This window comes from Elephantulus edwardii, unplaced genomic scaffold (assembly GCF_000299155.1).
Source record: "Elephantulus edwardii isolate Elephantulus edwardi_28Jun2011 unplaced genomic scaffold, EleEdw1.0 scaffold00182, whole genome shotgun sequence".
NCBI classification, from domain to species: domain Eukaryota; kingdom Metazoa; phylum Chordata; class Mammalia; order Macroscelidea; family Macroscelididae; genus Elephantulus; species Elephantulus edwardii.
The window spans coordinates 6,484,356-6,510,330 of NW_006399932.1; the positions used below are offsets into that span (position 1 = coordinate 6,484,356).

At 46.2% G+C, this 25,975-nt stretch overlaps 1 protein-coding gene across 1 annotated transcript; it reads left to right on the top strand.

Moving 5' to 3' along the window:
- Positions 1-227: 227 nt before the first annotated feature.
- WIPF3 (WAS/WASL interacting protein family, member 3) lies at positions 228-25,181 on the top strand. Its single transcript, XM_006896137.1, has 8 exons — positions 228-242; positions 1,659-1,791; positions 4,068-4,199; positions 5,345-6,127; positions 10,338-10,487; positions 11,694-11,795; positions 21,606-21,682; positions 25,176-25,181. The coding sequence occupies exons 1-8, from the start codon at positions 228-230 to the stop codon at positions 25,179-25,181; spliced, it is 1,398 nt and encodes a 465-aa protein (XP_006896199.1).
- Positions 25,182-25,975: the final 794 nt, after the last annotated feature.

Here is a 25,975-nt window from a genome sequence, read left to right on the forward strand (position 1 = left end):
GATGTAGATACCGAGGGACCAAGCTAGTGTTTAAGTACTACTCTGGAGAAGCAGGAGTGGCATCCACTTCCTAACCAGCACGCCTCTGGAAACTCTTTGAACTTTGATGAATGGCAATGGTTGTGGAAGGGCTTCAGGCTTTTTGTTCATGGGATCGCTATGAGTGGTGCTCAACTCGATGGCAGTCAATAACAACAACAACAGGAGAAGGAGGGACAGTTGCCGCCATGATCACACTGGGGGTCAGCCAAACATTTGGACCAGGAAACCTGGGGACACCTGGCAGGATGGTCATTCAAAACCTGGGAGCAGGAGCCACCAGACAGAAGTGCAAACATGTGGTGGCGCTAACCTAGAAGGACGGAGAAGTGTCTTTTAAGGTCCCTTAGATCTCTAGGGAGGGAGGGAGCTCCAGTGGCCCATCAGTAAGAAGTCATTCTGCAATCCCAAAGGCACACTGTTCAAATCCACCAGCTGCTCTGTGAGAGAAGGATGGGCAATCTCCCATGCGATGAACTGCCTCTGAAAACTCACCAGTGGGTCAGCTATCGATCAGCAGTAACAGGAGGGAGCTGTGGGCATGCGGCCAATAGGATGCTACGCTGCTGATCAAAAGGTTTCCTGTCTCCCAAGGTTCTGATGCACCAATAGCTAATCAAGAAGATGATAGACAATCTCCTCCCATTACAATTTCTAGCCTCCAAAACCCATGGAGGGTCTCTCTGGCTCTGAACCACCTTAACAGCAGCTCATTGGCTGGTCAGAGGCCTCATGGAGAGTTCCCAGGGTGGTCCAAGTGGTTCACACATTGGTGTTTAACTAAAAAGTAGGAGAGTTCAGTCCACCCAAAAGTGCTTGAGAAGAAAACCCAGGCAATCTATTTTTAAAAAATAATAAAATCAGTCATTGAAAATTCTTTGGAGCATAGTTCCGCTCCATTAGGATTGTTATGGGGTATTGTTGAGTCTTTTCCGACAGTTATACAGAATAGAGCTGCCCTTAGGGTTTTGTAGGCTGTGATCTTTGCAGGAAAAGATTGCCAAGTCCTTTTGTCTGTGGATCCACTGGTGAGTTTCAACCAGGGTCCTTTCAATTAACAACTTAGTGTTTAATCATTGTTCCACCAGGGCTCCTTTCATGTGGAAGATCCAGGGTTCGATTTTCAGCATCTCAAGCACAGACCCCACCCACCTATTAGCGGAAGCTCGTGTGTAGCTGCAATGCAGAGCACATTTCAGTGAAGTTCAAGATGAACTTGAAAAAAAGTCCTGGTGATCTATTCTAAAAATCACCAGTGAAAACCTGCAGATTGCAGCTGCTTGGCAGTCAATCATGAGGATGGCTCCGGGCCAGGCATTATTTAATTCAGTTGTTGCAGCTGTCACTCTGACAAGGGCTGACTCAAAGTCACCTATCAAGAAAGATATTTCCAGCAAAGAGTCCATTCTATGTCCCCAGGATGGGGGTGTGAGCAGGGCATGAGGTGTCTGTCTCCAGCCAGCTCTGTAGGGAACTGAGTGAACTGGGAAATGGGACACAGTGGGGTGAAGGAAACTAAGAAGGCAGAGAATGAAGAAAGAGCGGAGGAGAGGAGGACATTTGGTTTATTTGCATGTACTGTATGAAATTGCACGACTGTCTATCTTATTCCTTTCCAGGTAAACACAGACATTTCCAGCTTGAGGAAGGCAGATCCGAAAGGTCGGAGTGCGCTGTTGGCTGATATCCAGCAGGGAACTCGACTGCGCAAAGTCACACAGATCAATGATCGAAGTGCCCCGCAAATCGAGAGTAAGTGAGCAAACTGGACAGGCCACCATGAGCTGAGGAGAGAGGTGGAGGCGGAGGCTGTTATCTGAGGCATATGCCAGCCCACCTCACTTGTCAGTGCACAGAGCACAGGGGTGACAGGAACCCAGCTTCTATGCTGTGCTCCAGGGTTATGCTGTGAGTCAGATTCAGAGGCATTGAGCTCTGCCTGGGTTTGCTGCTTGGGTCAATGACCTACGACTGAGTTCTGATTCTGCCACCAGCAAAATCGGTGAGCCTCTTCGAGGTTCAGTTTGCTCATTTGTAAAATGGAGGGTATAACACTTACTCTGTTTTTTACACCACAGAACTGTTTATAAGTGTAAGATACTGATTTGTTTGAATTTATGTGCTTGATGGTAATTCTCAAAGATAATTTGAGAAATACAATTGTATCTGTATTATTAATTATATGTGTTAATGTGAAAGGATAAACTAATTTTAAAGACATACTTTCAATATTGGTTGCAACAAAAAAATAGTTTCTATTTAGACCCACTGTCTAATTGGTAAGGCCTAATTAGCAGGTAATTCAATCCGAAAACAGTATTTTCCATTCTTTAAGATTAAAAATAATCCAGCCACATTCATCCACCAGGGGGCACTGTCTGCTAATTTCCCTGTGTTACCTTAGCCTCCAATCATAAGCATCTCCCGCTAGGATTCTTGTCCAAGCTAAGTATCATCTCATTGTGGTTGGTAAGGGACAAACCTGGAAGGGCAGGCTAGGTGACACGTGCTGTAGTCTCATTAGCCTTCTCATCTGTGGGAGCCCTCTGCTGCGCAGGGAAGGGCAGGGACTAAGAGAATGAGAGGTGGGGTGGCACAAATAGTCGAAGACCTTCACTTGTATTTGCTATTCTCATAAAGGCTACGTGGACAAGAAGGTAAAATTACACCCTGAATGGAATCTGTGGATCTTATTTATCTAGACTCCTGCAACCAATTTGAAAACAGTGCAAATCTGCATCCACAGTGTTTGCGTTTCCTAATGTAAAAGGTGCTGCTAGTCCCCTCACTGACACTTTCAAAAAGCAGTACAGGTGTATATCACTTAACATCCGTGACCTGTTCTATAAAAAAGATGCTACATAGTTAGGTTACTGTGCACATACTTTATTACATCCAGTTAGTCCCACACAATCTTAGTTAAGTCCCAAAAAGGTGGTTCTATCCAAGCTCTATGTGAGTGCCTTAGACAAGGCCTAAGAGCTGGAACTACTGGATATGGGACGCTGGACTTGCATTGTGCAGCCGCAGCCATGTTGGGACTTTGCCACCATATCCTGATCATGTGCAACTGCTACCACCGTGGACTGGCTCTGGACATCCACAGGAGCCCTGGGTCCTGCTGGGGCCACCAGAGAGCGGCTGCATGGTTACAGGGTAGGTGCATGAGTCCAGGAGGAGAAGGTCGTCTGAGGATTGAGGTACACCCTGGAGCCCCACTGCCCATTGCTGTAGGGGCTTGGAGTCTTTAAAATCATTCAGCTCATTTCTGTCAAGTCACAACCAGCTGACCCTCCTGAGGCTATCTGAGGCTGCAGATTGCATGGGAGGAGATCACCCAATAGAACTGCCTGGCGGAACCTCCACAGAGGTGCAGCCTAAGGGCTAGCAGAGCAGCTCTTTACAGGCTGAGCCTCCAGAGCGCCCATCAGGGGAAAATAATAAACAGAAAGAGAGCAAGGTTCCGCTTGAAGGAGCTCTGGTGGTCTAGTGATAGGGAGTTGTGCTGCCAACCCAAAGGCATACAGTTCAAATCCACCAGCTGCTCCGTGGGAGAAAGATGAGCAGTCTCCTCCCCTGCAATTTATAGCTTCTGAAAACCTGCTGGAGCTTCAGCTATTAATTGATTCTAGTTTGGTGGCACATAACAACAACAATAACATTCCCTTTTTTTAAAAAAAAAAAAGACACCACTCAAATCGATAATATTATGAGACCATGTAGCCAAACATTGCCCAAATAAGCATTAAGCCACAAACACCTATAGTTGTAGGTCCATTTGTTTGGTCACTTTTCAGTGTGGCCAGTCATAGGTGACCAGCTCTTTGGTTTACTAGAGAGCATTACCAGCAGGCCTGAGGCACATGAGATGGCAGAGTGTCAAGGAAGAGGACCCTTGGGGAAGACTCTGGGTGCAAGGGTTGCTTTGGAGGTGTGGGGATGGAAAGGCTGCCAAGGGAGTATCAGACCGCAGCCTCGACTAGGAATTGGCTGTTCTCACATCCTCACCTGTTCATTTCTTGTCTCAGATTCTAAAGGAGGCAGCAAAGAAGGTGGAGGCTCTGCCAACTCCAGAGGTGGGAGCACACCCCCAGCCCTGGGAGATCTGTTTGCTGGGGGCTTCCCTGTGCTACGACCAGCGGGCCAGAGAGATGCAGCAGGTGAGGAAGAGGCCGGGCCTGCCACCTCATGATCTTTAGTCCTTCAAGTCTCAGAAGCAACTAGCCAACTGGACAGTCCTCCCAGGCTGTGATGAGGACCTACTTTCACTGGACTGTCATGCAGTATGATCATGGGTCTGGCAGCCTCACCACTGGGAGTTTCCAGACCACAGAATTGTTCTCAAGGCCACTCTGTTTAAATCATCTCATTGTAATAACTTCACAATGGTTTGCTGTGGTGTATAGTGCCTGACAATGTGATAATAATGGCCAGACTGAGATACAAATATAGACAGATGAGGCAAATCCTAATCAAAAGAGGCCTCAGGGCTCTACTTGGAATTGATGTGCTGGAGGTGAGCAGACCAGGAGACAGAAAGTCCCTTGGAAATGAGCAAAAGTCTTTGGGAAAGGAGGTTTTGAACTTCTGGAACTGGGATGTCAAAGTCTTTTGACCTAGGTCACCAAGTGTCTCCCCCCTGTCCTAGGTTACTGTGTATCTTCAGACACTCTTGACTCCATTACAGGCAAAGTACAGGTGTGGTAACAACTGGGTAGAGAGCTTCTGGTTGATTCGGCTAAGGATCCACACTGGAGCCTGATGGCCAATTGGCCTAGAGGGGAAATGAGGAAGGGCAGGTCAGAGCTGACCTGGAGGCCCCGGGCCAGTGAGGGCACATGGGTGCTGCAAACAGTATACTGTGGTTTGTCCTGGAGAGGGCAGTCCTAGTGGTAGGGCCCTAGGGAACTGCACCCCCAACCCATAGGCCACACCTTTCTGGCAACTCGAAACCACCATGGGAGAAGGATGGGCAGTCTCTTCCTGTACGATTTTACAGCCTCTGCAGACCCTCTGGAGGGGCAGCTGGGAGTCAGCTCCGAGTTGATGACAATGTTGTTGCCTCCTGGAGGTGGTCAGCGCATGAGCACCAGCACTGCCAGGGCCTGGTGTGGACAGCCTGCCTGTGTGACCACCTTCGGCACCTGTGGCCTTCTCTGTGGACGTGTAGGGAGGGATGTGTCCCCCATGCTGCTCACTGACATCGCATTGGGAGAGCCAGGAGTTGCCACCACCACCACCCCACATACCCTTGAGGGTCTCTGTCTTTTACTGCAGGTCTAACTCGGAACTCGTCTTCTTGCAGGTGGCAAGGCTGGGCTGGGCCCTGGCTCCCGAGCCCCTTCCCCCAGGCTGCCTATGAAAAACATTAGTGGTCCGCTGAATCCCCCTGCCTCTCCCCGCCTGGGAAATGCCCCTGAGGCGCATGGCACTGGCCGGACAGCCCCTCCTCGCCCCAATGTGCCTGCACCACCTCCTCCCACCCCACCTCCACCTCCTCCACCTTTACCCCCACCACTACCTCCTTCCTCCCCCACCAAAGCACCACTGGTTTCCCCATCTGGCCCACCTAACAAAGGAAACCCCTTAACCAGTGCACCCCCTCTTCCCACCATGGCACCTCCACCCCCACCCCCTCCCCCCCCCCCACTTCCTCCTACCCCGCCCCCACCACCCCAAACCACAGTTCCCAATGACAAAGCAGCAAAGCCTCAGCTCGCCCCCTTGCACCTCCCACCCATCCCACCTCCTCTCCCTCTCCTACCCCCTTGTGGATATCCTGGGTCCAGTGCAGACACTGCAAGCCCCACCCAGGATGTGCGGGAGTCCCCAGCCCCTCCGGCTCCTCCACCCCCACCTCCTCTGCCGTCCCCTCTGTCCATTTATGCCTCATGCTCCCCTAGGTCTTCTACACCTGCACCCCCTGTGCCAGGGACTAGTAACAGCAGTGAAGTCCCACCCCTTCTACCTCCCAAATCCCCCAGCTTCCAGCCCCAGCCCCCAAAGCCCAGTGTGCAAGGCTTGCCCACACCACCCGCCCCACCAGGACCCCAGTTTCTACAGAAGAAGAGGCATGGCCGAGGCCCAGGTAAGCACCCCTCTCTGGCTGTCGGCCATATTACCAGAGGATCATGTGAGTCACACCAGATAGAATAGCTGTGCTCTTGACTACTCAAGTGTGCAGCCAGAAGTTGGCCTCTGTGAGCCACGTGGAAACCCACGGGGCCAAACCTTGGTGCCCCTCGAGTTCATGAAGACCTGAGGGTGCTGGGACTTCTTGCTCAGAGTTGTTCCTTCTAGAGGCTGGGAGGCTGAGAGAGGCTGAGAGACTCATCTGAGGCCTGGCAGCCCACAAGGGAGGGATGCTGCTCTGTTTTCCCCACCACTTCCCTCCCAGCTGTGTGGCCTGGTTGCTCTCTGAGCCTCTGTGATTCCTTTGCTCCATCTGTAAAATAGGGACGCAGTAACCCTACCTCCTCGGATGACCCTAGGGATTCAGTGGGTTCTCGTGTGTAGCACAGCCTGGCACAGTGAGCTCTTGAGAAAGGTTCTTTACTTCATCTGTCATTCAGACTCCACGTCCACCCAGGTGTGGTCCAGGGGCTGAGGGTACAATCCGTTTCCACAGTGAAGTCTCCTGTCGATACTTTGCCAGAGTTCTTTTAGTCTGACTCCAGAGTTGTCACTGGCGATCACTAGATTGAATTAGCATCCTGCCTTATTTTTGGCAGATTCTCCAGCTGACTCGAGAAAAATGAGGGTCTATGTTTTGAGCCTGGTGTTAAGAATAATTCTTTCATCCATGAAAGAATCCACCTCCCCCACTCCCTGTAGTGATGAAACTTTGTTTACCTTTGATGCTTCACCGTCTACATACACTAACATCCCTAGACACACACAGCCACAAAAGTCACACAAACACCTCTATACACCAAACATACACACAAATATCTACACACTCATATCCACAAACACCTCGTGTACACATATCCACATATACCACAACCACATACATCCACTATTATACCCCACATACACAGACACACTCCATTTACATACACACTGTCACGAACACATCTACAAATACTCAGCCCCTAGTAACAGCAGTGAAGTCCCACCCCTTCTACCTCCCAAATCCCCCAGCTTCCAGCCCCAGCCCCCAAAGCCCAGTGTGCAAGGCTTGCCCACACCACCTGCCCCACCAGGACCCCAGTTTCTACAGAAGAAGACACCCAAAACACACACATATCCTCTACAAACCCCATACCCATACCTCCACAAACACTACACACACACACACACACACACACACACACACACTTACCTAGATCCAAAAACACCCCTCATATATGTGCAGAGATTCTCCCTACACACATATCCACAAACACATCTTACATATCTACACACTACACACATATATACACAAGAACATATAGACAACCTCACACATTCACAAATACCCACACACAAAACCACAGGCCTGTATAACCTTAGACACTCACATTCACACTTAATCCACATACACATACCACACAAACACATCCATACAACACATCCACAGACAAACATTTCCAACTTAAGGCGACTCCATTCACAAATGTTTTTGTCGTGTGCGGTAGGGTAAGAACCAACTCATGGCTGACTCTCCAGAGGGTTTTCAGAGGTAGCTAATTACACAAGAGGAGATTGCCCATCCTTGCCCCATAGAGCAGCTGGTGGCCTCAGACCGCGTACCTTCAGGATTGTAACACAGCTTCTTGCCATTAGGCTGCCCGAGCTTCCTTCCACAATCACATCCATGCACAAATCGATACCAACACACGCATCTACAAACACATTTTCACACATACATTCACAAACATGCCCATGGACAAACCACATAAATAGATCAATATTCACATATCCACAAATATGTCTATGCATCCCAAATACATAAACACATACATACACACACCACACGTCTCCATGCACATTCATCTCCACATCCACACCCACCCACTCACACACCCAAACATACTCATAAATACCTGTGCTCTTGCATATTCTCATGCCACGGTCATTAATACACACACTCAGACATGCTCATCACACATGCGCACACACCCCAAAGCACACCTGCCCTTACACTCATCCATGTGTGCTTATTCTATGGTCCTTCAGAGAATGTTTTGATACAGAAAATTTCTTAAATGTTTTTCTCTAAGTTAAAAATAATGTGTGTTTATTATAGAACAAACAGAAGAAAGAAATTGAAATCACCCATTATAACATTATTTGCAGATGAAAGCTCATATGTGGATATGGTTCCTTTCTGTCTGTCTGAATACATCTACATATTTATGTAGTTAAAACCATTTTATGCATATGCTTCCATATATTTTTAATATTAAAGCAGTTTTCTCAGATCGTGAAAATCTTTAAATATATTAATGTGATAATCAGTATATAACATATCCCTGTCAACTTATTTCATTTCTCATTATGAATATTATTGCCAGAAGTCTATTTTTGTAGTAATTTTAGCCTAGTTTTTTACTCTTGTTTTTAAAAAGTATAAATTCCTAAAGATGAATTCCTAGTTCAAAAGAAAGTAGGATTTTTAAAGTTCTTGATCACAACAGAAATAATTTTGATTATGCAAGTAATATTTATACTGGTGACAGTTACAATTTGTAAATTGCCGTGATGTCATGAACAGAGCAGGGGACCCTTATTTAGGAGGGAGTTGCACTGCTGACTCAAAGGCCATGCCTCTGGTTAGAATCCATCAGCAGCCTTTTGGAAGAAAGGTGGGCAATCTACTCCTGTGCAATTCACAGTCTCTTGGAAACCCACTGGAGGCTCAGCTATGAGTTGGTTCCATCTCAGCAGCAATGAATGAAAAGAATAATGCTTTGTGTTCAAAGGGATCTGCATCCATATCTAAATTCTGTGTAACTTCAAGCTGTTTGGTTTTGTCTTTGACTTTTAACCTTATTTACTTATGGATTGGTTGGTTCTCATTTTATCTTGGTCAAATGGGAAAAATAATAATATACCTTTCTCACAGGATTGTTGTAAAGATTATATAAAACTGTGTGTGAAACGTTTGCATGTAGCTGGGATCAGGCAGCTTTGTTTGAGCTCCCTCGCCATGTGAAGGGCAGCTTTTCACAGAGCAGGCCTTTAACCAAATTACACTACACTACACTACAGTACAGTTCATGCCCAACCCAGGCATGTCAGAGTGGAACTGTGCTTGTGGAGTTTGTAAGTGTGATTGTTCAGATGTAGATCTTCAGACCTTTCTTCTTAATGGACTTGAAACACCAGCTTAGCAGTCTAACTCTTTAGCGTGTGAAGCACCAAATTCCTCCTTTTAGATGCAGGCCCATCCCTTAGAATCTTGCTGTGTAGGAACAGAAGACCAAGTAGGAGAAGGATTGGCTGGGGAGCAGGAAAGGAAGATGGTAGATGCTGAGACGCCCAGAGGGGCTGAGACCCGCCTTCACAGGCTCTTCGGCTCCGGGGTAGTGAACCTGAGGCTCACCTGGCCTCTTTCTTCTTCATGTCGCTGAACACTCAACTTGATTTTCCATGTGTAAAATGAGAGTAATTTCTGCTTCCGCCCGATTAGAGGGATTGTAATTGTGCACATCTTAGCACAGCTAATAGTAGTTTAATTGCCTTCATTGCAAAAAGCCGAGCATGGTTTCCAGTGTCATTAAGAACCGCGCAACAGTGAACGTGAGTGGATGTGCCAGGGCTGTGGGTTATTAATTGCCAAGTGAGATGTACAGAACAGAATTGGCAAAGGAGAGAGGGGCCTGCCATGGGAATGATCAGGGAAGGTTTAGTGAAGGAGGTAGGCTTTGCATTGGGCCTTGATTTAGATTGACTGGAATCTCCCCACAACCTGCTCTGATCATCTACATCTGAGCCCAGGAATTCATTGTCATTCTTGGAACTACAACGGTTCTCCTCCTGAGGGTTATCACTGCCATTAATGACACCACATCACATCAGGTAACACTTATTTGACATTAATTATATAAATGGCGCCCAAGGTACCTAACTTCATTATCTCTGCAGTCTTAGGAGCTAGATGCATGGATTACTACCACTCTCATTTTACAGATGAGGCAATTGAGGTACATAAGAGGTGATGTTATTTACCTCGATGGGAAAACTGGGATCCAGTACCAAGAAGGTGACGTGTAGGTCACCCTTTCACTCATCAGACCATCTAACTCACATGGGTGGAAAGCATGTGTCCATCCTCTTCTTGTATCTGAATGTGTCATCATTTTCTCTGTAAGGTACCGGTGGGGGGAAGTTAAATCCACCCCCAGCTCCCCCTGCAAGATCACCCACCACGGAACTTTCAAGCAGGAGCCAGCAAACGCCAGCCTGGACCCAGAGCCAGCAGCCAGGAGGTCCCCTGAGAAATGGAAGCCTGCCCATCATGGGTGAGTAGGCCCTTCGTTTGCAGGGCTGCACCAGAGAGGTGCTTTTCTTGGCCTCTGGAGAGAGTTTACATTCTTGCTTTTTGGAGAATGGAAAGCCGAGTGCAAAATAAGTCTCAGGTCCTCTGAAAGAGGGTTTCTCTCAGTGTTCTGTGTGGCTCCCATGCCCATTCTCCAGCCTTCTGTTAGACTGCAGAGCTCCACTTACAGCCACAGGACAAGTGAGTGAGAAGGCAAAATCTCTAATTACAAAGGAAGGAAGGCACAAGATGTGAACACTGTGTGTGTATATATGTGTGTATTATAGTCTGTCTGTCTCCAGTGGAGAAACCAATTTACAACTGAAAGGCAAGTGAATTGAATGAAGTAAAAGAATGCATGGAAAGCCCACCAGGCAGGAGACAATTGGAGCCAGAATGTGGAGGTTAGGAGGAAAGCCATTAGTGTCTGAGATGGTCAGCTTAAACCCTTCGGTCCCTTCTGTCTGCTGGACTGCTGTGAGACACAGGATGCAGATCACAAAGTCAAGAAGCCCCTTCCCTCCCACAATCAAGGACTCCGGAGCAGAACCTCTTGACTTTGGGGACCCTATGTCTGAACTGGACAAGGCAGTGTTCTTGCTCAAAGCCAGCATGAGGACTGCTCCTCTGCCCCCTGCCTCCTCCCAGAACCCTGCCTGGAGATTAAGGGGTGCTCCATGCCATGGAAGGAGCTCTGGTCTGTGGTTGCTAACTAAAAGACCAAGTGTTGCTGGCATTTCGAATCCACCAGTGACTCCAGAGAAGAAAGGGCAGTCTCTTTCTTTTCATTAAGATTTATTTACAGCCTCAGAAACCCAATGGAGGGTCAGTTATGGGTCGGAATTGACTCGATGACCAGGAGTCTGAGTTTTCGTGCTGCCAGGCTCCACTAGTTGACATAAATTGCCCACCTTGAGGTCTGGGTTCTGCAGAGCCCCTAATACCCAAGTTAGACAGCTTCCCAAGCCAGACCATTCCACTTTCCCTGCCTCCCCTTGTCCTGGCTGATCAGAGGAAATTGAGGTAGGTGGATGTCAGAGAGTGAACAGCCCACCATTAAAACCCTCAAAGAGGACAGCAAACAGAAGAGCAGTGTGTTTGGCCAGGGTGGCCTGGGCACTCCTGACGTTACCAAAACCTGAGTCGTCACAGTAACAGGAATAAACTTTACCATTTCCCATGTCTGCAGATGACTTTGAGTCTAAATTCACGTTCCATTCTGAGGAAGACTTTCCTCCTCCGGATGAATATAAACCATGCCAGAAGATTTACCCCAGCAAGATCCCCAGAAGTAAGTACCCCCTTAATAAGACCCCAAGTTGTTCCTGCCCCTCCAAAAGTAGACACTCTGTGTGCATTGATCAGCCACAGACTGTATAAAAGATGGGAGCTTTGGTGGCGGACTAACCCACAGGCAGTGCCTACAGCAGTTCAAATCCACCATCCTCCCCATGGTAGAAATGTATGCATTCTCCTCTCGCGTGATTTACTGTCTCCAAAAACCCGCTGGAGGGTCAGCTATGAGCCGGTTCCAACTCAACAGCAGGAGTGAGTTTTGAGTTATGTAAAGGATAGGAATGCTCTGGTAGCATTATCTGTAGTGAAATGCTCTGTTAACTAAAAGACTACGTGTCTTCAGTGGTTCAAATCCACCTACAGGTCCAAGGGAAAAAGTTAGACAGTCTCCTCACATTAAGATTTATAGCCACAGAAACAGGATGGAGGGTCACAGGGAGTCAGAGCCAACTCAGTGGCAAGTGAGTGATGCAGAGGATGGCTTGGCAATTGCATTGCACCCCTGTGAGGATAACGAACCCCCTTGGTGTATTGAGTAACATAGCAAGCTGTTAACTGAAAAGTTAGCAATGGCCTAGTGCTAAGAAGCTGTGCTGTACTCTCAAAGCCGCACAGTTCAAATCCACCAACTGCCCCACGGGAGAAGGATGGGCACTCTCTTTCCATGTGATTTACTGCCTCTGAAAACCCGCTGGAGGGTCAGTTCTGACTCGACAGTACACAATAACAATAACAAACGGCTCCTTGAGACAAAGATGGGGAAGTCTCCTCACTTGAAGATTTGTGGCCTTTTAGAAAGCTGATGGCAGCTAGCTGTGAGTTGGAATCAATTTGACAGTAGTGGATGGAGGTGATAACAGGTGAGGTTAAGGGCTATGCTTCTGGTAGAAAGGTTAGTGGTTTGAAACTACTCTGCAGCTCTGCCAGAGAAAGGCCTCAAGATCTATTTCTATAGAGACTACAGCCAAGAACCCTCTGAGGGACAACTCTATGTAGCCACATGGGTCATAGCAGTGAATTAGCATGGACTCTCCAGCACCCCACAGCAACTCTGAGGGGTCATTCTGGTTTGACCTTCTGCTGAGAATTTTATTTCCAACCCAGACACACTGAATCCTAATCTACTTCTTAAAAGATGGTGTTTAAGAATCCCCGCGTGGTAGATTTGTTCCAAGGCCTGCATTGGGCCCAGGAGCGTAGAAAGAGCTCAGGCTCCTAGAAGTCTCAGAACACTTACTTGCTCTGATTGCCAAGGCTCATGACAAGGCTTTTGCAGAAGAGCAGAGCTAACAGTTCCGGGTGGAATCCAGGTGCTGAGTTTGCCACACTTTCCTGCACACCCTGGTGATAACTTTCCAAGACCTAGTCAGAGATCACAAACAATAGCAAGAGTTTTGCATCAATAGCTGGGGAAAAACCTTGAAAGTCCCCATTTCAGAACTCTGGTTGGACAATGCAGTTAATTAGATCAACCAGAGGGCCTTTACAGACTCTGAAGGCCAGGCTGCAGCTCGATGCCTCTCTCCTGGTGTAGACTGCAGTGAGATGCATAGACAGGACTTAACCTGCCTGAGCTGCTCAGCCCCTGGTGGTGCAGTGTGCAGCATGTGGCATTACTAACCAGAAGAGCAGTGGTTGGCATCCCCTAAATGCTTCACGGAACAAAGATGGTCGGTCTCCTCCCGTTAAGATTTACAGCCTCGGAAACCCAGTGGACAGCAACGAGGTTTTCGTTCAGCCTTAAACAGAAGAGGAAGAGCGTGACCTGCCCCTTAAAGTTAACAAGGCAGGAAGGCAATTGTTTTCGGCCATGAACACAGAAGGTGAAGCCAAGTAGGGTGAGTTCTTGGCTCTTAGCCCCTCAGAGGAGCCACCTGTTAGCATGAACCAATTCTCACCCTCGAGGGGCTAGTCAGGCGCCTTGTCCAGAGGAGAGGGCCTTAGAAGGGAGCAGAGTCAGCAGGAGGTGAGGACTGGTATTCTCCGCTCTGTGACTTGAGTAAACACCTAGACCACATGTGAGTGTGACCTGTCTGCCTCTGGATTATTTTTTTTTTAACTTAGGGTAGCATTGAGAACTATACCCTAAACTGGAAGAGACCTGATGGTATAATAGTTGAGTACTGGACTTCTAATGAAAGGTTAGCCATTTGAACCCACCCAGAAGCTCAGTGGGAAAGACCTGGGGTTCTGCTGTGGAAATGATTACAGCCCAGAAAACCTTGTGGGGCATCTCTACACGGTCACACAGGGTCACCCTGAGTTGAAAATGGACTCAGTGCCATCTAGTAATAACTTTAAAGGCCTTTTCTCCTGTAAAGGACCAGAGAGTAAATATTTTAAGCATTACAAGCCATGTAGTCTCTGTTGGAACTACTCAGTTTTGCTGTTATAATATAAAAACTTATAAATAGGGAGCTCTGGTGGCCTAGTGGTAAGAAGCTTCACTGCAATCGGGATTTGAATATACCAGCTGCTCCATGGGAGGAGGATGGACAGTCTCCTCCCAGGCGATTTACTGCCTCTGAAAACCCCTGGAGGGTCAGCTGTGGGATGGATCTGATTCAGAAGTACACAACAACAACAATATAAAAGTAGCTATAGATAATAAATAAATTATAGAGCATAATTCTGTTCCAATAAAACTTTATTTACAGAAGAAAAAAAAATTGGGCTTCAAGTTATTGTGGGCTGAGTTTGTGATTCTGATGAGGAAGAAGTGGGCCCAGGGGAGGAAGCACACTCTTGAAGTTTAAGTCAGAGTCAAGCTCTGCGGTCCTCTTGTAAAGTGCTATTTTCCTTTCTGGCTTTTGCACTGTGTGTTTTCCCCAGTGGTCAGCAACAGAGGGTAGGAGTGATAAGTGGCAGCCTGAGGACCTGACTACTGAGGGTACCTAGGGAGTGGGGGCGGGGGGAAGGAAGCATGCTGAGTTTTCTATGTTGTCCATACATTGCTGATCCCTGCCCTAAACTATCCCCCAAAAAGCAAATTCTTAGAAATCTGTTACCCAGCCTTGCTCAGTACAGTTCAGACTGTCCTTGAGAGTCATCTTATATATTACATTGTAGGATGGAGTTAGCCGCATTCATAACTCATGGTGCCTGAGGATGAGAGAGAAGCTGTGGTCCTTCATTTCATACAGAACTCTAGGCTGCACCATGTTTCTCCCTATCTCAGAAAAAGGGTCAGATTGGTGCCCATGCCAAAAATCTGGCATTCAGAAAGGAGCCCTCTTTAAAAAGCCGATTAAGTGAGTGGATGTGCTTCAGACTATAAACACATCAGACTGTATATAAAAAATAAGATACTGTTCTAAGTCATGGTATGGGTGGACATGAAATGCTTTAATCTCCTAGAAAAGCTCAATTCACTTGTCCCTGTCATCTGGTGAGTTGTAGTGTTGGACCTCGCTAATGACAACAACGTGAGTGTGTCTGATGTGGATTGTGCTGTCTGATTACATTTCTCCTCGTTTCCTTCTACTTCCTGTTGACCCAACTCCCCAAGATTACAGATCTTCCTGTTCTTCCTCTGCCTTTGTCATTTGCTTGTTCTCTTTCTGCTTCCATCCAAACACACACACCCCGAGAGAGAAAAAGAGAGAGAGAAAGGTGTGATCCTCATACTTAGCTCTTCCAGAGGCCCAGTTCACTGTCTCCACTTGGCAATAACTGTTAGTTATTGTCACTCTTCAATCAGATGATGAACTTAATTTTTTAAAATTTTTTTAATGGCACAGTATTTATTAAGATGATGGCAGGAAAAGGAAGTCATTATTGTTGTTACTGATATCCTCACCATCATCATCATGATCCTGTCAACGGATATTCATTGAAGCCCTGGGCACCGGGGAGATTTACATAAGTAGGTTTCCTCACCTTCAAGAAAAAGGAGAGGGGGAGAGAGACAGACACACAAACACGTTCTTTTAGTCTGGGTGTTCCCAGCAAAATCACCTTAAATCGCAGTCAGTTTAATGAAAAAGTGACAAATTTGAAACTCTACTGTCTTCATTTCCTAGCTCTTTTTTATTTTTTTAAATGTTATTATTTTTTGTATGTATACTGTCAAATTGGATCTGACTGGTACAGGAGGAGATTGCCCCTCCTTCTCCAGCACAGCGTCTGGTGGATTCAAAACGAATACCTCTGGGATTGCCATGCAGCTTCTTGCCACTAGGCCACCAGAGCTCCCTTCCTAGCTCTTTTTTAAAAACAAAGGTACTTGATGTTTTTGTATAAAACTACCATTGTTGTTATATATTATTGAGTTGATTCTAACTCAGCAGCTGTACAGGACAGTGTAAAAGGGCTCTAGGGTTTACGAGGCTGTATTTATGAGAATGGATTGCCAGCTCTTTTTCTCCCACAGAGCAGTTGGTGAGTTCAAACTCCTGATCTTTTGGTTAGCAGCCAAGCACTTAACTTCTATGAGCCTCACCACCATTGTTTTCGTTAAGGAGACTTCATCAGTTTCTGCCTTGCGCCACCCTCAACACCGTTGTTTTTACGAACGGAACTTCTCCAACTTGTACTTCAACAGTCCAAATAGCTCATGTCATGAACATGGATGAATCAGCCTTGCAAGGACTGAGAGAATCAGCCAATGTGGCGTTCTGCTGGTGGGAGGGGTTTTCATTCAGCCTGTGGGTGCAGCTGAGCACCCAGAACCTCTGCCCCGGGAATGTACCTCCAAGGCTCATCATTCCCTTTGATCACACTGTTTCCAAAAGCTCAGTCATCCAGCATCTTTCATTCATTGCTGTTCCTCTCTTAAAGTAACATGTCAAAAATTGCCACTGGATTGGCTACCAACGGTGATGGCTCTATGTGTAAGACAAGCAGTTTGCCCTTCATTCATTTGTTAATTGGAAGGTTGGCTGTTTGAACCCACCAGTGGGCAGATAGGCCTGACAATCGATTTCTATGAAAATGAGAGGCAGGAAAACACGATAGAGTACAACTGTACTCTGTCACACATTGGGTCTGCATGAGCCTGGCTTCACAGCTTGCTCCTTTCTCCTCTGCACCACACTGATGCTATTCTGCCACAGACCTCTCCCTTGATCCCACCCGCTCCCAGAGCCGTGTCTCTACACCTCTTAAGAGTAAACACTGTCTACTTCATTTCCTCCGGATCCTTTCCGGTGTCGGGCTCTCTTCTCTCTACTCCATGGCCAGAGCATCTGTCAAGCCACCTTGGCCCGTCATGTGTCCGGGTCCAGTTGATCACACTCTCCTATTGAAGCACTTTGCTCAGAAGTCTGGGCACAGTTGACCACACCGTCCTGCTGAAGAGCTTCTTTCCCAGAAGTGGCAGGCACAGTTGATCACACCCTCTTCCTATAAAACTTCTTTGCTGGACTTTCTGGAAAGCCTTCTCTCCTTTCTCTTCCACCCTCACTGACTGCTCCTCTACTTTTCCAAGAAAATAAAGCCTTTGGAGTCTTCTTTGCCTTCTTACTCTCTGCTATTTGCTCATCTGGCCTACCAGAAAATGCCTTTCTAACACGTTTTCCTGTTTTACTCCATAGCCTAGAGTGATTCATCCAAACCAAAATCCAGTAAAACCACCCTCTGCTCAGAACCTTCGGTGACTTCCCATCTCTCTCCAAGTCATTTGGGCTCAGAAGTTCTGCATGAGTCAATCCCCCTTCTCTCACCTTCTGCCGTTTTCCCTACCTCAGTTTACAACATTGTTGTTAGCTGTCATTGAATTGACTGTAACTCACAGCAGCCCGATGGACAGTAGACTTCAACCTTACCTATCCTGCACCTTCCTCACCACCTTTGATATGCTTGACCCCATGGCTACGATCACTGTGTCGATCCATCTTGTTGAGAGCCTTCCTTTCTCTGACCCTCCACCTTTTCCCAGCACTATGTCTTTTTCCAGGGACTAGCCCTCCTTACAACATGCCCAAAGTACATGAGATGGAGTTTCACCTTCCTTGCCTCGAAGGAGCCCTCTGGTTGCACTTGCAACGCTAGCTTCCTAATCTTCTTGGAACATTTGAAGCACACATATATCTCGGGCTCTTTGTACTTGCAGTTCCTTCTACCCATTGCTCATGGCTCATTCCCTACTTCCTTTGGGCCTTGAGCAAGTGTTATTTTGTGAGAGACCCTCCATAACCACCCTAGATGAAATAGCAGCCCTTTCTATCTACCACTTTGTTACAATACTATATCGTTTTCATTAAAGCATCTATCACCTCCTGACATACTGCATATTTACCTGTCTCTTTTCAGTCTCTGTAACATAAGCCTTAAGTATAGTATAATAAAGTGCAAGTCCCTGGAGGACAAGGGACTTGGCATCAACTCTTATTCACTGGTCTACCTTTAGCTCCTGGAATGGGACAAAGCTCAGAGATGTTCACTGAATGGTTGTTAATAAGTACAAAGATTACAAAGGCCTACACTGCTGAGACATTTCTAGACTAAGAGACTTGGAAATAACACATATCTTTGACACTGGAATTAAATAAATTCAGGCAAAACCACATGATAAAATGATAAAGTTTATTAACTAGAACCTAAATTTTGTAAAATTAAATGCTTGTGTATGTATATGTATACATGGAGAGATGAACAGTTAGTTGACTAAATAAAGAGAAGTGGAAATGCTAGAAATATATACATCAAAAGATTAAAAGTAGCTATCACTCGATGGTGTCATGCTGATGGCTTTTCTATTTTCTACCTCCGACAAGCTAGATTGGATTGACGCAGTGACCGGCGGGGGGGGGAATGTCAAGTGTGTTGGAGATAGTGAGGTTGGCTCAGGATAGGGCAAAGTTCAGAGCCGCCGTTCATAGGGTCACTGGGAATCGTAGCTCACTTGACAGCACCTAACAACAATCCTATTTTGCAAAAATCTTTATTTTATGCACACATGAACGTGGGGTTTTAGGGTTGAAAGCGCAGCTCCTTACCACTGGGTCACCAAAGCTCCATAGCTACATGGTGTTTTTAACAATAATTAAAACTAATTTTAAAATCCCAAATTTGGGGAAGGGCGATGATGATTAGCTGCCCCGGGTCCCAGCACTGGCAGTGAGGGAAGTGTGGTCACGAGACAGGCAAGTGAGGTGACTTCTCACAGAGTTTCAGTCGGCTGTGTTCTCTACAGAGAGCATCTGGTTGAGAGTGGAATGGTATATATAATGCCACCGGAGCTGAGTCGGTGACAGGAGGGAAAAGATAAAAGGCCGAATTCATCACTTCTATTTTTTTTTTCTTCTTTTTTTTTTATTTTCTTCTTCGAATTCATCACTTCTAACGATAAAAACTCATAGATGTTAGAACTGGCATTTCTTATTAAATCCGTCAGTTCCCTTATTGGAAACTGTAAATTTCCAGTGTTAGAACAAGAAAGGCCATTTGACATCTTCTGGTGCAACTCTTTCATGGACAGCTAAAGAAATTAAGGCCAGAAGTAAAGTAATCTACTCTTGGTCACAGCTGGTGGTGAAACTGGGGTGTATCAGTGTCCAGGAACAAAGTTTCACAGACTGGATGACCCACTGCCTTCCAGTCACTTCCAGCTCATAGTGACCATATAGGACAGCGTGGCGTTTCTGTCCTGCATGGTTTCCGAGGCATGTACATCCTCATAGAAGCAAACTACCACATTTTTCTCCCACCGGGTAGCTAGGTGATTTGAATCACTGACCTTCCAGGTACTGAGGAATTAGTCACTGTGCCTTTCACTACAGGGTTCCTTTCGGTGACTTAAACAACTTAAGTTTATTTCTTCACAACTAGAATGGGATTGCAGCAGGGCCAGGCTTTTTCTTGGGGCTCTAGGGAAGACATTTCCGGATCTGAACTAGGTTTTAGTGGCTCCAAGAGTTCCCTGGTTTGTGGTAGCTTTACCCCAGTCTCTGCCTCTGTCTTCACATGGCCACCTTGCCTCTGTGTCTCTGTCCTTGTGTCATTGGATTTAGGGCACACCATAATCCAGCAAGACCCCCATCTTGACCCTTAACTAAGTACACCAGTAAGGAATTGTTTCCACACAAGGTCATGATCATAGGTACTAAGGATTAAGACTTCCGCATGTATCTGTCTTTTGAGAGGCGTTGTTCTTCAATCCATCAATGTCAGACTAAACTCCAGGTTCTCTGTTTCATGTTCTGTGTTCTTCGCACCACACCTTGCGCCTCTTCACTATTCATTATAATAGACTGCAGCTTGGAGAGACTGTGTTGGCCTGGAGCTGACCGTCACCTCTGCTTCTCACAGAATCCACCTTCCTCCTGACCCACTTCCCAGTCCCAACAATGGCCGTTGGAAACCAGAAGGGACTCTGAAGAGGTTCTCAAGGACCCCCAGCTTAAATGACAAGCTGTGATTGTAAAATCTTTTCAGGGCATTCTTCAAGTCCTACAGCATGCATTTTGCTGTTGGTTGGCCATGAAATGGGTATCTCTGTGCTGGGGAAAATGACAAGGCTGATGTTTCTTTCAGTTTGTGTTCTATTTAACTGTACTTCTTAGAGAATGAGTCACGGCCCTCATGGAAGGAAAGCAGATTTCTGCCAGTTGATCCTTTTATTCATCTTCTAAGCATTCTAAGATGCTTAGCACACTGGGAGGACGGGCAGGTGAGCACGGCAGGAGATGCTGGTGAATTTTTCATGAGGGAGCACTGTGTGATGGCTCGTTAGTGTATGACACAGTGATGGCAACAGTGGCCTTGAGCAAGGTGGGGATTGTGTGGCTGGCACCGGATAGGGCACCGTTCACATCTGTTGTCTATATAATCACTGTGAGTCACGCTTGACTCAGTGGCACCTAACAACAGCAGTAATAACAACATGTGTTTGGGGCCCGGTGGGGAAGAGCTTAGCTACTTTCCCAGAGGTTCCTGATCTGAACCCATCAGCCACTCCACAGGAGAACAATGTGGCAGGGGCTTCTGGAAAGAATATAGCCTTGGAAACCAGTTCTGTTTTGTCCCATACAGTTGCTATGAGCCAGAACCGACTGGAGGCAGTGGGTCATCATTTGGCTTGCTGCTTTAAAAAAAAAAGGTATTTTTAGGGATCTCTGGTAGCCTAGTGGTAAGGAGCTATGCCGCAGCCCCAAAGGCACATGGTTCAAATCCGCCAGCTGCTCCATGGGAGAAGGATGGACAGCTCCTCCCTTGTGATTTACCGTCTTTGAAAACCCACTGAGGGTCAGCTGTGGGTCAGTTCTGACTCGCCAGTACACAACAACAACAGTACGCATTTCTAGGAAGAAGAACTGATCTTCATTATTTCTGACTCATGATAACCTCATGTGTGTCAGAGCGGAACTGTGCTACACAGGGTTTTCAGTGGCTAATTTTTCAGAAGGAGATCACCAGGCCTTTCTTCCGAGACATTGGGTGGATACACAGCTCCAGATGTTAGAGCAGCATGTTAACCATTTGTACTAACCAAGGACTCCAATTACATGTTGTCATCATTGTTTGGTGCTTTCAAGGCAGTTCTAATTCGTAGCCACCCTGTGCACAACAGAATGAAGCAGTGCCCCATCCTGCACCATCCTCATTTAGATAAATGTCCCTAATAATGATTTTTTGTGCCCAGCGTATTGGGCAGGCGGCCTCTGTATCCACAGTCTGTGACACAGAAGTCAGCAGTTGGAAGCACATACTCAAGGCAGGATGCCTGCGGGCTTCGGGTCCAGGAACTCCTGTTACCTCAGGCTCCTTGCTATTGGTCTGACTGCTGACTTAGCTAACATTCCCTGCAAAGGCATACCCTAGGCCCTGAGCCAACAGATGATGAAATTGTTCCTCTTTCTTCCAGGCCGTACACCTGGTCCCTGGCTCCAGGCCGAGGCAGTTGGGCAGAGCTCCGATGACATCAAAGGCAGAAATTCTCAGGTAACATGTCTTTCCATCTCTGAATGTGAGACCAGGAATTCTCCTTAGGGAGCATAGAAGCATTCAAAGTGTGCTTTCTCCTCAGCAACTTAACCTCTCCCCTCAAACTCTTTTTCCTCAAGAAAAGCCAGTTAGGGTACCTCTATTTCAAGCTGAAATGAAACACTCTCAGTTTTTAAGTTTGAGAGAGGGAGAACTACCCTTTAATCCCTACCACACACAGAACGCAAGTTTGGCCCCCAGAATTCCTGTAGAATCATTCAACCAAAATAAACCCACTCACTCCGCATTTCCTCACTGGTTATGATAGTTCAGGGGGCCTAAGAGAAGACCTTCTAACTTTCACAAAACATGGTGTCATGTTCCCTCTCATCTGTAGAATAATTTCCTGCATTGATCATGGTCTTTTATTCTGTCTCGTTTTATTTTCATAAAATATATATAACAAATCATTTGCCATTTTAGCCATTTTTAAGTGTACAGTTTAGTGATGTTAATTGCATTCACCATATTGTGTTAACTATCATTATGTGTTTTCATAAGTTTTACATCATATAAAACAAAAACTCGGTATCCCTCCACGTAGGCCCCTCCTCCATCAGCCCAAGTAATCCCTAAAGTAGTCTTTATACACTTTCCAGTTCTAGATATTTTATTTAATTGGGATCATATAATATTTGTCATTTTATGCCCTAGTTTGACTTAGCATAATATTCTCAAGAGTCATCTATATTATAGCATGTTGTTGTTATGTGCCGTCGGGTCACTTGCGACTCATAGCGACCCTATGTACAACAGCCCTAAACCCTACTCTATCTTGTGTCAGTCGCACTGCCTCCAACATACCCATCCCGATTACCCCAGTCACTGAATCAATCCACCTCATAGAGGGCCTTCCCCTCCTGCGCCATCTCTCCACCCTCCCAAGAATGATGTCCCTCTCCAAGGACCAGTCCCACCTTACAACATGTCCAAAGTATGTCAGATGAAGCCTCAGAATCCTTGCCTCCAAGGAGCAGCCCCTTTTAACCCTCTGCAGGATGAATCTGTTTGTTTTCTTAGCAGTCCAATACTCTTCTCCAGCACCACAGCTCAAAGGCATCAATTCTCCTTCTGTCCTTCCTAGTCATTGTCCAACTCTCTGATCCATAACAAGTGATTGCAAAGACCATGAACTGTATCAGATACACCTTAGTCTCCAGAGACACACCGTTGCTCTTGAATACTTTAGAGAGGCCCCTAACAGCAGACTTTCCCATCACAATACGCCTTTTAATATCCTGGCTGCTGGTGCCAAGAGTGTTGACTGTGGAGCCAAGCAAACTAAAGCTGTGAACAATCTCAATCTCTTCACCATCCATCCTGATGCTGCCAGTTGGTCCAGTGGTGAGAATCTCTGTATGTTAGAATTTTATTTCTCCTTCTGGCTTAAAAATATTCCACTGTATATGTATAAGATACTTTATCTGTTTATCCCATTAGGAGCTCTGGTGATGTCTGTTCAACTCAACTCATTGCTGTTGATTTGAAACTGACTCACGGCAGAACCTCTGCTGGATTTTCGGAGGCTGTAAATTATGCAGGAGGAGACTGCCCATCTTTCTCCTGCAGAGCAGCTGGTGGATTTGAACCACCTGGCTTTGGGCTGGCAGTGAAACTCCTTACCCACTAGGTCACCAGAATTCCTGGTGGTGTAGTGCGTAACACTGAGCAGCTAACCAAGCAGGTGGCAGTTCAAACCTACCAGTTTGTTCTACAGGAAAAAGACAGAAAGTCTCCTCTTGGACAGATTTACATCTTCAGAGAACCCAGTCATGATAAGTCAGAATCAGCTGGGGAGCAATAATTTATTCCTCTACTGGGATGTCTCCACCTTTTGGCTGTTATGAATATTACTGCTGTAAACATTGGTGTACAGGTGTCTTTTTTAATCCTTGACTTTAATGCTTTGAGCTATGTACCAATAGGGCTTTCTGGGGTATACAGTAACTCTGTGTTCAATTTTTTAGGAACTTTCAAATTGTTTTTCACAGCAACTGTGAATCATAGAACACTTAATTGTGCTCATGTATAACCTCTACCTGGATCCAGAGGCTGTTGTGATAACAGAGCAGGGGAACACTGCATGGTTTAAAATTGAGAAGGGAGTGGGTCAGAGTTGTATTCTTTCTCCATACCTATTCAATCTGTATGCTGAGCAAATTATCTGAGAAGATGGACTCTATAAAGAGGAGTGTGGCATCAGGATTGGAGGGAGACTCATCAGTAACCTGCATTATTCAGATGACACAACCTTGCTTGCTGAAAGTGAGGAAGACTTGAAGCAAGAAATGCAGCCTTCAGTATGGATTGTATCTCAATATCCAAAAAAGATTCTTACCACTGGACCAATAGGCAGTGTCATGATGGGTGGTGAGGAGACTGCAACTGTCAACAGCTTCATCTTGCTTGGATCCACAATTAATACCGTTGGTACAAGCAGTGAGGAAATAAGGAGACTCATTGCACTGGGAATATCTGCAGTTAGGGACATCTCCAAATTATTGAGGAGTAATGATGTCAAGTTTCTGGACTAAGGTGTATCTGATTCAGGCTATGGTCTTCCCGATTACTAGCTATACATCTGAGAGCTGGACAATGAATAAGGATGACAGAAAGAAAAAGGATCGATGCCTTTAGCTGTAGTGTTGGAGAAAAGCACTGAACATCCCATAGACGGCCAGGAGAATGAATAGATACGTCTTGGAGAGGGTGCAGCTGGAGTGCTCTCTGGAGGCAGGAATGATGAGGTTTCACCTTATATACTTTGGGTGTTGCTAGGAGGGGATATTCCTTGGAGAGGGAGATGATACTGGGAATGGTGCAGGGTCGGCAAAGGAGAGGAAGACCCTCAACCAGATGGACTGATATGGTGACTGACTGCCACAATGGGCTCTTATGTGTCAGGAAGTGTGAGGATGGCACAGGATAGAACAGGGTTCAGATCTTTTGTTCATAGGGTCGCTGTGAGTCCTACTCGACTCCGTGGCACCTAACAACAACATACCATCTTTCATTCCCTTTGGATTTTTATCTCCATCAGTATTTACTTTTCATTTATTTTGGCCAAATTTACTCAATCTTCTTCAAGTCCTGGTGCCTAGAGAAGAGTGACAAAGGTAGAAGGGAAGCCATTAGGGCTTGTGTGGTAAGATGGCCTTTGAAGAAATGCCATCGCGTCCCCCACAGCCATGTGGTGTGGGCTAACCCATGCAGGGACAGAGCCTGTCACGGTAGGTGACGGGGACTCATCCTTAAAAGGCCTTTGTTTTTCTGAAAAGAAGCACCCAGTGTGATCTTGGTCACCTCCTACTTTCTAGTTGTGATAGACTGAGGGTTAGGCTGTTACATCAAACTGGAAGAAAGTGGGGACTGAGGCTCCAGAAGGCAGGCAGGGTTCCTTGGAGGAAAAAGCTGCACTTCCTGTGGCTTACATGTCCCGCTTTATCCTCAGTGCTAATGCAGGAATTACGGTAATCATTTGCAGAGGATCATAGGTTCAGAATTGTATACTTATGGAATAGGTTTAATAGGCAAAGGAAAGAAGAGGACCAGAAGGATACAAACCTGATTACAGGTGTATATTCTGGAAGAGGACGGCTCTTCATTTTCACATGTTCTGCGTTACTCCAGTGTTCTGAGACTTTAGTTGTATTTGTAGTCATCATCCTCTCCTTTAGATAACTCGACATTTTTCATGTCACTTGAGTATGTTCTCTCAGTTGATCCTTTTAATTGTCCTTGCTAAAAGCTGAAAAGCTAGCTTGGATGCCATTTTAGAGGGGAGAAAACTGAGCTTCCAGGGGTGAGGACAACACCTGTGGTCAGGCACAGGCCCCCCTGATGAATTGCAGGGCTGCTTTCCTTCGTCCCACTGCTCTTTGTGCCATGTCACAGTCACCAAAGACAAGAGTCCTCCTCACCATCAAGCGTGACAAGCCTGCCTGGGTCATTTCTCAGGATTTGGTCACTGGCATAATGGCAGGCACGTACCTAAATCAATAGAGACTGAAGGAATTTATTCTTGTCCATAAGAGCCTTACAAGTCAAGGATGAATTGTAAAGTATCCTTTGGGAATTCTGCCACCAAAAACTATTTTTATTATGTCTAGCTGGGTACCGGTCATTACAAAGACAGAAGAGGAAGAAAAGACCAAAATGGATGTCAGAAGATACTCTGAAAATTGCACTGGAGCGTAGAGAAGCCAAAGCACAGGGAAGAATTCAAGATACTAAAGAGTTGAACAGAATATT